Consider the following 13726-nt stretch of genomic DNA (forward strand, 5'->3'; position numbering starts at 1 on the left):
AATGTTTCCGAAAGGCAGAGCATATGTGTTCTTCGAGACCTTGATGGGAACTTCAGGAAAGCCAAAGCATCTCCAATAAACAGCTTCTCCAGTTGTGCATTTGACACCGGATCCAGTCAACAAAACAGACAACACATCTTCTCAGCTGGAGGGGCAACGGCATCAGGTTGGAGAAAGATAGCAGCCATGGAAACCACGTCACAACGCACAGGGCAGCAGATGCAACACAAAACGCACACAAGGCACAAAGGGTTAATGTCTCAACGTGTACCATACCATCTTCTCGTTCGATTCCTCTTCGGGTTCCGACCACTCGAGCGTGTGAACACGTCACGCGCAGCCTCCAACTGAACCACAAGCAGCGGCGGTGCGCTTGAAACTCGGGCCTATAAGGACGCAGGGGGCTGGGAGCTGTTCGGAAGCGCAATTTGCATGCGCCCACTAATTGGATACACAATTGCTCATTCGGCAAATAAGTGCCAACTTTGACACTGAGGGTGAAAACTCTTTTAAGTTCAGTCTACGATCACCCCCCCCCCCTCCAAGTCCCATCCTCAACAAAAACTTACCAGCATCCCCATTACGTCAGTCCACAGTTGTGAAAAGCTGTCAGAGGACGCCGCAGCAGCCGCGCTCTCTGCCCGGGGCTCTTCGGAGGGCGCACCGGTCCCTTGATCACCCTCCATGATGTCACACTGTGCCGTGTTCAGTCAGGCCAATCTGGAGCCAAGCTCGAATCCCGAGCCCACGGGCAGTGAACCTGATCACCAGCAATGCACGAGGAGTGGGTGCCAAGGCTGCCTCTACAGAGAGTTGCCCTTGACGCACCGGTGGACTGCTCCGGCATTGCTCTGCTCGATCCGAAGCTTAACATGGCGTCCCGACATATTGACGAAACTCCCGCAACAACTGGCGCGTCGAATTTCAATTTATAAGCAAACGCAACAAAAATAAATTAAAAAAGAACGGCGGCCTGGAGTTGTGTCGGACCCGCGACAGGTCACTGGTGTGAAAACGTCCTTGCGGGCTGTTCCCTGCACCGCAGCCTGCAAACAAACGGGTCGATACCCCGGCACCAACCAAACCACACGCCGAGGGGGGGAGGTGGCGTCCGAGTGGGGCGAGAAGTTTCCGAAAAGTTGATGGACTCCCGCGACGAGCGACAGAAAACGGTCTAGAGTTGTAGCGCGAGTATACATGAGCTTATTGGTGTGAAACAGACCGAGTGAGAGAACGCCCGGAGCACGCAGCCGAATCCTCCGAACACTGCGCCTCCCCCTCTCTCGGCCCGCGGGTTCTCTCTCCCCCTCGCACACTCCTCCCAACAAAACATTACAGCGGAGGAAAAACACTTGTCCCGTGTCAGGAGCAGAATTTGGTCAGAAATGAACTCAAACCGCGGACACATCATTATTGATATACCAATGATACATTAGGTTCTCCTAATTTAGTTTGTCTGTTTTTAATTTATTTTTAATTTTTAATTTTAATTTTAAAATGTACTTTAAAATGTAATATTGGTTTCTTGCTATTCCACTTGTTTTGCTTTGACTCTCTGTGGAGCACTTTGTAAACATTGTTTTTAAAGGTGCTATATAAATAAAGTTATTATTATTATTATTATTATTAATGCAGTTAATTATATTTGTTTGCGTAAACTATTATAATTTGACCATTTGACACGTGTGTTACATTCTGAATGCCTGCTGCTGCTCACTAACTTTAGGGGCCAAATCCTTCTTCATGACGCGTGTATCCCTATTGCCTTCTGTGGTCATTTTTAAATGGCCACTCCATAGTTTTGCTGAGACAGCTTAAGCTCTAAAAGACATTAATACGAGAGTACAGTTCATTTAAGGGAGTTATTTCTTTAACAGCTCAGAACGCTGTTTATCTCATGCTGACAGGGCTTTCCACCAATTCGTTTCTCCAGCATGTTGAATGGGCCTGTGAACAAAGCACATTCTCCAATTGTATGAAAACAAAAAAAGCCCATGGGAGAAATGTTTTTTTTTAGGGGGTAATGCAGAGCGTGACCTACGCGTTGCATAAATCGGGACCCAATGCTGAACAACAATCTGAAAAAAACATGAAACTTTGAATAAGACTTTTGAAAGTAGACACAAACACACACACACACACACACACACACACGGTTTTTAATGTGTCCTCTGTTTAGATCTCATTTGAATATGTAAGATAAAAAGAAACCCTTAGGTACAAGCATGAAATTGCACAGCGATCCTGTCACGCTCCACCAGCAGGCTACTCTATTGTAATGAAGAAGTCCTGAGACTGTCTCTTATTCGGCCTGTTGTTGTCAGAGGCATATTTTCTCAGAGTGGCAACAGCTGCCAGGTTTTGTAACAGATGCCCGAAGGATGATAGATGGAGAGAGACAGAAGATAAGACAAAACATTTTAAATCACAGTTCCACATGCTCCCTTCGCCATGGGTTTTGGGCCAATCTAAAATGCTGCTTCACCTGCTGTTCACCAACAAAGCCCACAACACCACATGCAACGATGACGTGCATTGGAAGTGACATGTCCGAAGGAAAAAGAGCAGACCAGAAAGAAACATAAAACACGCATTCCGATCTCGTAACCGTGTAAAGGGTGATCAGTTACACTATAATCCCCAAAGATACAGTTTCAACTGTAGAGCAACGTGATGCGTGACGCACATACGATACGCCTTCCAGGCGTTACGGCAGCTCAAAGGACTGAGTGAGTACAAATAAATAGACAAGAATACAAATAAGTGAACAAACACACAGAACACGCTCACACAAGAGCAGCTTTGTTGGTCGGCAAGTCGTCAACCCGGGGGTCTGCACTGCTGACCTCACATCTGTAACCTCTGTTTCAAAGCAGCAGCAAGCGGTAGGACTACGTGTGTGTGTGTGTGTGTGTTTGTGGTGTGTGTGTCCATACTGCCATTACATCATTGCACCAGTCTTCCCATGTTTCTATAGAATGACAACCATGTTGTGTTTTTTGAGGAACAATGCTGATCCTCCCCCTTCTTCAAGCTAAAAAGAGGTGTTAGAAGTCACCCCTCACACACACACGCACACACACACACACACTCTTCCTGCCAAAACCCCCATTACCCAAATACAAGACAGTGTGATCCCACCTGGATGAGGAGAGCAGGAAGCCTGTTGACCCAGTGCACACTCAACAAACACCGTTGTGTGTGTGTGTGTGTGTGTGTGTGTGCGTGTGTGTGTGTGGAGATGCCAGCTTTCCTCGACTCTCTTCACGCTGGCCACCAATCAAGGTTTCATGTTGCCAGACGAGAGGAAACAAAGTCAATTGCTAATTGTTTCACCATAATGCCAATTTATTATGCTGCATTTAAGAGAGTTCTTTGATCAGCTCTTTAAAAAATATGTAAAACAATTTGTAACAAGTGAGGTTAAAATACGCCTGCAACCAATTCAGTTTCTATAAATTTGTCCTGAAAATAGGATGTGAGAGCGAGACTTATTTCATGGCTGTCATAATATATATTCTTTCATGGAGGGATGATGTCATGAATATAATTTGGTTTTAGCGTGGATTACTTTGAACATAGTCTGGAAAGCCTCAGGACCTGGACTACATCTGGATGGATGTCAAGTATGAAAGTTAATTTGACAATTTGACTGCCTTTCATGTATCTTCTTTCATCTCTTCTCCTATCTATTATTCATAGAGTCATTGTCTTATCATGTGTTCTTCTTCTCCGCTGCTGATCCGGATTTGGTTGGTGTAGGATGGGAGGAAAATAACACTGTCATCAGGTTTTGGGAACAGCTCTCGAGCAGATGTGAGACAGAGAGCGTTTATATCAGACAGTCGTTTTATATGCCAGAGTGAGCACATGATGGGTATGACTTTTTTAAATTCCTCATATTGCATACAGGGCTTGGATGGGATTGCCAGCTTTGGCAATTACAACATTTACAGGACTGTGTAGGAACGGGAAGTAATAATTTAAAACAGGTCTGGACAAAACATCTCAGGGAACAGCACGTGTTTCTTGCAGGTATGACAACAGACATGAAGGCAATGCAGAGATTTTACATCTACAAAGCATCAAATCTTCCTCTGAGTCCTTTCATTACCACTCAAACACTCCCACAGGCTAAATAATGTTAAAGACTCAGATAAGCTCCCGTCGAGACAGTAGATTTCCTTTAAACGCACAAGCCCTGGATTACACTTCATCAAAGTGTTTCATTTTATGACTGCAAGATTATCCCAAAAGCAGGCAGCGTGTCTAACCACTCTCAGGGGCGATGTTGCAAGGCAAGAGCAGAAAACGGAAAGAATGGAGAGGAGGAGCAGAGAGGAGATAAAGGTTGGGGAGGAAGGAGTGAGAGAGTAGAGGGAGATTGTGGTGGAATCTGTCGGGCCGGTCACATACAGGTAATTAACCATCACATTGATAAAGGTTAAGTTATGATGTAGAATGTGTAGGGAAAACAATAGTCAAACATATTTAGTTCTAACCATAAGTTGTCAGGACGAATGGATGTAAGGCAACGTAGAAAGCTGTCCTGAGACGAAGGAGAAAAAGAGAGAGAGATATAGAAAAAGAATGCAGACGGCATTGAAGCAAAGCACTGGCTGGACCTCCCCTGATAGTGAGAGTGACCCTTTCTAGAGGTCACTGACCCTGGGCTTTAAAAATATCCCCCGGGGGAGTCACAAACCGTGCTGCCAGGGGTGATTAACAACTTGGTGGACAGACATCAAGGGCACGTCCAACACTCTGAAGGAATGCTTTTGATAACCCCATAATCCTAACACATACGTGGATACCATAACAGAGTTTGAAAGCATGTATCCTCCAATGAAGAGGCTGATTCTTCATGCACAGATTAATGCTTAAAGGACGGTATGCTTCCTGTCCTGTTCCAGTAAATTATATTTATTTCAGACGACATGTTGATAGTAGTTTCATGATAATAAAATAAAGGTTACTATAAAGTCCTTACATTGAAGCAACAAGGGTGTTTTTGCTCCTATTACCATTTCTTCATCTATCTCTCATCTTTGTTTCTTTAAAAAAATCACTTATACAAGCGTATACCCCGAGCTTAATTGGATCAAGCCCTTATCTCTGTTATCTCTTAGTCCTCAGTGTGTCGTCTCTAAGTGATCAATTAGGAACAAGATTTTAAAATCATTATATAGTCGATGGGTGAGAGCCCCAACAGTCCCCAGGCGTTTTTTCTTTGAACCAATCGCGATGAGAGCATGTGTTACTCTTATTCACATGTGTGTGTGTGTGTGTGTGTGTGCATACATGTTTGTGTGTATTCCGATGTGCAAGAGGATGTGTATGTGTGAGGAGTCTGCGGCCAGACTAGCCCCAGTGTGCTTCACACGCCACTGAGTCTTGTGTGGGAGTTATCACATAAACCCAATTAGCATGACAACTAATTACTGTTGCCTCGGTCCCCTCCCCCAGCTCAGCAACTCATTAAATTAGAGCAACACACTGGTCTTCCCACTGAAAACAATGCTTCCAGGGAGTAATAATGAAAGCCAGGCGCTTGCCGTTTGTGTGCTCGAGGTATTACTTTTCACAGGGCGGTCGACCATAACACTGGAGTCTTTTGAAAGCTGGGGAAAACTTCATAACACAGGAAATACTTCTAGGCTAGAGGCAGAGAGAGAGAGAGAGAGAAGAGAAAAGCAACTGGGAGAGTGGGAGATAAACACAGTGACATGCAGGGAGAACAACAAATGGGTACAGAAAAACCTGCTGACGCCACTGTAACTGACAACAACAAAACATTTCCACATTCTTTGCATCCCATTGAAGTCCATTTGACTTTTACATTCTCTACTTTGTGTTCTCCCGCTCACCGACATGAGCATGTGGAGTTTCTACAGGCATACAGTGGACACTAAACTGTATCACACCTCCCACAGGCACGAGTACTTCTAAATAGGATTTATGTAGTAATCCATGTTTTTATTAATGCAGTGGTAATTGCAGGTCTCTTCCATGTGCTTTGTGTCGAAAACTACCGAGATATAAACAAAGCATATTTCAGCTTAGCCCCGGATCTCCATGCAGTGTAGGCCTCCGTGGCCACGTGGTCTGTGATTGTGTTACACTACTGTGTGTGTGAACTGAGATTCCAGGGTGTTTTAATCAGGTGCGACTGAAAGGACAGATGTTGTTTTGGATGTGAGCGAGCTTCCAAAAAGGTTTGAGCAGCGCTGTGTGAGAGGCCCGAGCCCTTTAACCGGGTTTAACTGGGTTTAACTGGGTTTCTGGAGCCCGGTGCATACCTCCATGTGTGTTAGAAAAGAAATGGCCGTGGAAGAAGAATAAATTGCATCTTTGTTCAACTGCTGTTCACACGTCGTGCTCGGGAAACAACAAAACATGGAATAAAGTGCATGTTTGTTTGTTTTGTTGTCTGTGTGAGTGAGCGAGTGGAGATGTGTTGGTCTCTCTGTGGATGGAGGTCATGAGACTGGGCTGCCAGCTGTGATGGTGGCGGGGTGGCAGTGCCAGGCTGAGCACTCACGTCCAGTGTGTCATACATCGGACCGCTCATCTGACTGTGTGCAGCGCACCAGACGTACTGTGGCAGAGCACATTCACAAGAGAGGAAGAGCCCGAGAGTGGACAGAAGAACTTCTGCTGTTAATGTACTGTATACTTGTGAATATAAGTACGATACAAAGTCAGCTGTAGTCGTGTTATGCCATATAGAGTACAACTATTCTACATTTGACTGAGTTACTTCACATGATTTTTCATCCACGAGAGTTTAATATCTTTATGTTGGAAAAACTGAAACAGTACTGTAATATAAAAAAATACCGAAGCCAGATTAATTTTGGAAATATTAGAATGTATCCTGTCCAATGCTTTTATAGAAATGACCACATTTCTTACTCCAATGATTATTCTTTAAATCTCAAACAAATCTTCCAGGGATATTGAATCTGTTTAGTCTGATGCTTTGTATTGTTTTGCTCCTTAGACTTTTATATATTTTTTATTTTCACTTCTCAACAGTCAGAGTGAGTTTTTCCTTCTCTCCGTAGATCAAGGGGGCAGTAAAATGGGACATCGTGGTGCCCCCTGCTGTTGTCAAATATACTCACAAACCACCAAGCACTGCTCGCCGTGTGCCACGCCACGCTGGACTGTCCATTAAATTCTCGTGCACATCCTGTTATGTCAAGTCTGCCGCTCTGCCATATGTTCGCCCTGAGCTAGATACAGTGAACACATAATTATCCCCTGCAGTTTCATCCCAATCTCTCTTTTTATAGAGCTCGCTCCATGTTTATAGGACACAGAAACACAGGCACGTATGCACATTCAAGCTTGCACACTCATAACGCAGACATGCAGCGGCTTCGCATATCTTTACAGCTCCAGCGCTAACAAGACAGGAGCCGGTGGGGCTCGATAAAGATTTTATGGGTCTCTGCTTTGTTTCTCTGCCGAAACACACTCACCTGTTTGTCTCAGCTAATGTCTAACATGGAGTGAGACACCACAGAAAGAAGGTGGGATAACAAATGTTGATTTACCATTATTTACCATTAGTGCGTGTGTGCTTTGCATGGGTTGGTTACTTTGGAACAGGGACACTTGGAATCAAAGGTGTGTGATTTGTTAGGTGGTCACCTTGACCAGTGGAAACGAGCAGACAGTGAGACTTTTGTGGAGTGCGGTGTGAGAGGAATTCCAGTTCTGGAGATGCCACACTGGCCCTGGCATACATTCATAAACAGACACCGATAAACAGCAGACACACGGCCACACACTCACTCACACAGAATAACAAACGATGTGCAAGATTTAAATCATCTTTAAATAATAAAAGAGCATTTGCAGCGTCACCTTCCCTGTAGATATATATCACATTGCTCAGAGCAAAGGTTGCAGACATGGCTGACATTTGGTTATGGATGAGATGTTATAAAAACTTGTTCCTCGGCCAGCCCTAGGCTTCTCTGTGGTACGTACGGCCTCGTGTAATTACTGTCAGCATCCACGACACATGATCTGTCACACATACTTGGGCATTTGCACATTTAATGCAAATAAAGGGCCATTTTAAAATACATGCTGACATGCCAAAACACCTTCTCACAACAGAGGATTCATATCAAAACCTCAGTGCAGAGGGATTTCCAACCCCATCACAACACTGGCAATCTCAATGCTCTGCGCTGTTAGGGATACTGGTGAACATTGGGCTGGTACCAGAGACAAATACGTTCCCCGTTAATACCGGACTTTCTGTCTGTTCCATAAACACAGCCTCTCCATATGAAGATACTCAGAGTACCACGAACACACTGAGAAATTGCTCTCATCACATCAATGTTCAGCCAAACTGAATGTTTTTGACTGTAAACACTCCATTGACATGTCGATTGCATCTCTGTCTGTTTCACTGGCGCAGGGCCTATCTGTCCTCTGAAGTCCCTTTTCAGATATCCTGCTGACAAAGGCCCAGACAAAGAAAATCCTTCTTTTTAACAATTTGCTATTGTTTTTCATTTACATTTTGTCCCGGTGGCTGCAAATGAAAAACAAAAGAGTCTTTTAAGTTACTTCCAGTGTCCTGAGATGAACTTTGACTGTGTTTAAAAATGTGGTGTCGATGCGTCTCTGTTCTCCTTGTACCTCAGACTAAATTGTTGACTTGCGCTTTGAAACTGGCTCTGTACTCCAGATTTAACTGCGGTCTGACAGCACATACTGTATGTGGCTTGGGCAGCACATGTTATACCTCCCAGTCTGGTCCAGAGCCTAACCTTCACCACAGCACATTCAGCCTCTCTCACACTTTCCTCCCAATCCTGTATGACTGGTACATCCTCTTTACCCTTCGTCTTGCTCTCTGACATCATCACATTGAGGCGTCAATTCTGACCATTTTAGTGATCAGTGTCTGATTTTTTTAAATGTTGACTGACATTAGTAGTCTTCTGTGACAACCATCTTGTTGCATATATTATGTTCATATTCCGGTAAGAAGACCAACATGACACAATGATGCCAGTGTTTCATACCAACAGACCCTCTGGGTGCTCCATGTGTGTATATGCAGCACTGTTCGTCTGTCTGTCTGTGTCTGTCTGTCTGTGTCTCGCTTAGTCTGTCTGTCTGCCTGTCTGTGTCCATCTGTCTCTGTCTGTGTCTCTCTGTGTCTCTCTTAGTCTGTCTCTCTGCATCTGTCTGTGTCTCTCTTAGCCTGTCTTTCTGTCAGTCTGTGTCCATCTGTGTCTCTCTGTGTATGTCCATCTGTGTCCATCTGTGTCTGTCTGTGTCTGTCCGTCCTTCAAGAAACTCAACCGCACAACACATAAACATAGTGCAAGCTCATCTCAACTACTGCAGCCCTCCACTTTCACAGGAATTTGCCCAGTTCAGCCCGAGGATCCTGCTTACGCTGGCAAAATATGAATCCATTGGCAGAGTCGAGCCACGGAAACACAAAACATGTCCATTTTCCTAATTACTTAAACAGGTTCACATGGCAACGTAAAAAGTCCTGGTTAAACTTGTGGATCTTGTGGATTGAGCTCTCAAAGAAATGAAATTGACGCTCATATAAAAAGGGGAGCGAAGAGATATTTATGTGAGGGAAATCTTCCACTAATCCGCATAAGGAGAAAACACTTTGGGTCTGTTGCTTGAAAACAATAAAACAAGACTCAAAATTGATTCTATAACAAGCTCCTGATGTATTTTTATCATGAGCAAAATAAAGTTAGAACGAGGGATGGGAGTCATTTGAAATGCTACTGCCGATAGGATAAGCAACTTTTAGTAATGAATCACGACAAATATTTTCTCCAAAGAAGATAAACAGACAAATATATTCAAGTAAAATTGGCAACATTTTGATATCAATCAGCAACTTTCGGATCAAATCATTACTAGACATTACAAATCAGACTAGATATTTAATGCCAGCTCTAATTCTTTACAGTTTGATACTCAGTGTAAAGGACATATTTCAAATCAAACTTCCCATAATTCTTTACAATTAATGATTTTAAAACAACGTATTTTTTGTCACTTATCTATCTGAAGCATTTAAGGCATGTGAGGGATAACACACATTTCCGTGCTGTAATTGGCTGATTCATAACCTTTGAGATTACCATAGCGATGCCCCGATGGCAGAAGCTGTGACGATGGTTGCTCCGGCCTGACGAGACCTCATTACAGGTTGGTGGGGAGTCCTGTCTTAAATCTCGGGTCCAGATGGTCACTCAGAACCAATTAACGCACCTTTTTGACTCATTCTCTCCAACCCAGTCGCTCCGTGTCCCCGTAGACGCATCAGTGTGTAACCTGCGCCAACACGTCAACAACAAACAGGCGTCCAGGCTGATAGGGAACAAACAAATGGAGCAGTCGGCGGTCATTAGCCTTGTGTGTTTAATGATTGTCCCTCCAGTCTGGGTTCGAGGCCAGTCAACGCGCCAGTAATGAGTCTGCTCAGCTGCCCCTTTACCCTTCTGGAAGAGTGGAGCTTCTTCGGAGCCAAGATGACTCAGCGAGCCCGAGAGGCAGTGGAGAGGTTAATGGGCCCACTGGGATTAAATGCAGGGTGAGTCAAATTGAGGTTGGGATACAGATGGCTCTGCCTGAGGAAAGGACACATTCCTGTTGAGGAGATGTCGTGTTCAGACTCCGCGTGTCTTCATATGTCAAAATGTCACCACAATGTCGTTCATATTTAGGGTTTTAAAAACGTATTGTTGCTACCCCAAACCCCAATATATACAATCTACAATAACATTGGCCTTGAGAAGCTGCAACCATGAAATAATGTCTTGTCCGTAATACATAACTTATAAAACAATACATGTTTCCTTAAAGTTTAATGAGTCTCAGAAACCGAATGTTTGGGGACAACATGATACTTTGTTGTATCGAACAGACAGTCTGCAAAACATGCAAACAACCCAAGGAGAGAAAATGATCGGGCGGGGAAGGGATGGTCAGATGGATGAATACTAGCTCGGGGTCCTGGAGGACAGACATATACACACACTCACAGGAGGCCCGTGTTGGTACAGGAGTGTACTGCTGCAGGGCCTGGTGCTCAGCCCATGCTGGCTGAAAAGATATCCATATCCTGTGGCGCATAGCTGGCATTTAGCCCAGACCGATGCAGTATGTACCTTCCCTCCCTCTGATTTCTCGTTATTCTATTCCAGCACCATCTCTAAACCCTAACCCTAACCCATACAGCGGCAACATAAATGCAGGTATGGATCTTACTCTCTCTGGCATTCACTCCACCGCTTTCCATTCCCCTCCAATGATGCATGAAAATAACACTATTCATGGCCTGCCACACCTTCACCATTGCTTCACTTAATTTATACACTTGGTCGATAACATTATAATTAACTGTAGAGACAGTTAGTCAGGAAACACAGGGCTGGGACAAGGGATGGCATGCAACATGGGTCCACAGCAAGGATTAAAACAGGGTTTTGTAATTATACAGGCTGTGTCTTAGAGGACACAAGGGAACTAGTTTACATTACTTTCTCTCTCCTCTTTTTCTTTTATCCTGTCCCAAAGTCTGAATTACATTTAGGGACTGATGCTAATCATCTGGTCAGGATGAGCTCAGAGCAGAACAAAGTATAAGCACTTATAGAGCACATATCTGAACATAAAGAATGTATAGGTCTCTATATAATATCTGAAGGGGAATTATAACTCAATTCTCAGCTCAGCAGGGGTATTTCCAAGGGTGTGTGTGTGTGTGTGTGTGTGTGCGTCTGTGTGTGTGTGATCTTGCTTCTCTGACTCTGATCCTAGAGTCTGGTGTGTGTGTGTGTGTGGGAGCTCGAGATGTGGAGCCAAGTAAATGTAAGATGAATAATTGGAGTAACCATAACAACCGAAACCCCAACCGCTTGTATATAGGCCCACACAATACATTTAAGTTATTACCGTATAATTAATATGCACTGTTGTGCAGTTTCGATGAAATACCCAATTGAAAGATATAGCCACATTTTATGGTATAATAACAAATCGACACTATACAACAGATGTAAACAAGCTACTATGAAAGATGATTTAAGCATACAGCTATAACCAGGCTGCCTTTTTAAAACCTCTGATATCCAGACAACTGCCCTGCAGGTACACACACAAACATTTGTCATAGATTTTACTTTGATACTCTTCCTGACATGAATATCAATGCTGGCTGCTGTGTGCAGCAGGCAAAGAAAGGCTTTACTCACCGTACGCCGAAGCTCAACCAGATCTGAAGGGATAATGCCGGGAGAGCGGAGGCACAGCGATGCATCTGAATTCTCACTATGTGGAGTAAAGTCAGCCCAGCTCAGACACTGTCTAGTTCCAGGGTTCAGCTCAGGCATAACCTCAACCAGACTTCTGATTCAGTCTGTTTATGCACACAAATGACTGGCATCCAAAAGCAGGACATGTGGTGGAAACATGTTTACAGCTGTGGTCTGGGTTTTTAGGGATGACGTGTTGGAAGAATGAACGGTGGGGGATACCACGGCCATTGTCAGTGAGTTTAAAAGAAAAGTAATACAGTTTATCAACTGCACATTGATTCAATTGACCTGTGACATCATATAACTAAAAGACTGGAAGAGAAAAGAGAACGCTGATTGAGAGACGAGTAGCCAAGACAAAGGGAGGTTACAGGAGGATGTTTTATGGAGTCAGGGGGCAGCAAGGACAGGGCAGGGATTCACTGCCTACAGCTGGAGCAACAGCTCCCCCTGGGGCAAAGCAGCAAGAATACATTAGACCTGACTCGCAGCATTTGTCACAAGGTACAACAAATGTTTTTTCCAAAGAGAGAAATCAACACCAGACATTAAGCTCTCTTTAGAAATGCACACAGCTGGTTTGACAAAGGCTCTTGGACTGGACGAAGGAAGGTAGTTTCATGATGATTGGAACTTTATTCAAATTAAATTGATTTGTTGTAAAGGACTACACCCTTCCATTCCGGTAAACTACCAGAAACTGGCACATCAATCTCTCCCACACTCTGTTTTCACTTCAGCCCTTTTATGCGTCGACCAAACCTTCACTTTTACAACAGACATTACACACCTACACACACCTACACACACACACACACACACACACACACACACACACACACACACACCTTTCACTGAGACTGTAATGCAAAGCAAATTCAGGGAAGAAAAAAATGATTCACCGGTAATTTATTACTGGCTCTTGATGCTTTACACCTCTTAAGAGTTCACAACTTAAACACACATCAATATGTTCACCCACACAAGAGCACACATGCACTCGCCTGTGCCTACAACACACTGTACTGTAGGCACATTCCTAATCTGTGCCCATGATGTGGTCGGTGCTCCTAGGATTATCTACCCGTCCATGGCTGGTAGCCCAGCTCTCCCAGGGAGAGGCAACCATTCATTTATGGCTTGACTGTTGCTTAAGGAAAGGGCTGGACAGCCGCTCTGCAAACCTGGACAGAGGCTGCCATTCCGAAGGGAAAAGGGATTAGCTGGATCTAATTGGTTTGAATACTAGCGAAAAGTACATTGATGCCAACAACAGACCATAACATGAATAGCTGCCTCTGTCGTCCACAGGACACATGTGCCGGAGGACCAAAAGCCTCAAACCAAGGCTGACGAGCATAACCACTGGTCTTACTTCCAGGGCATCCTGTAAC

The 13726-nt window shown here is 44.2% G+C and overlaps 1 protein-coding gene across 7 annotated transcripts in view; it reads right to left on the reverse strand.

The window, feature by feature from the left end:
* The window catches only part of sash1a (SAM and SH3 domain containing 1a), a 150737-nt gene that overhangs the window by 44935 nt on the left and 92076 nt on the right, over positions 1 to 13726 (reverse strand). The window contains exon 1 of one of the 7 annotated variants that reach the window (XM_056427910.1): positions 570 to 1229. The exons of 5 other annotated variants lie outside the window; for them this stretch is intronic. In XM_056427910.1, coding sequence (XP_056283885.1) covers positions 570 to 686 — 117 coding nt within the window. In that variant the 5' untranslated portion in view covers positions 687 to 1229. Of the gene's footprint in view, positions 1 to 276; positions 296 to 569; positions 1230 to 13726 lie in introns of those variants that run through there. One more of the 7 variants, XM_056427912.1, reaches the window with a different exon arrangement.

Source organism: Pseudoliparis swirei, chromosome 12 (assembly GCF_029220125.1).
Source record: "Pseudoliparis swirei isolate HS2019 ecotype Mariana Trench chromosome 12, NWPU_hadal_v1, whole genome shotgun sequence".
In the NCBI taxonomy this organism is placed as follows: Eukaryota; Metazoa; Chordata; class Actinopteri; order Perciformes; family Liparidae; genus Pseudoliparis; species Pseudoliparis swirei.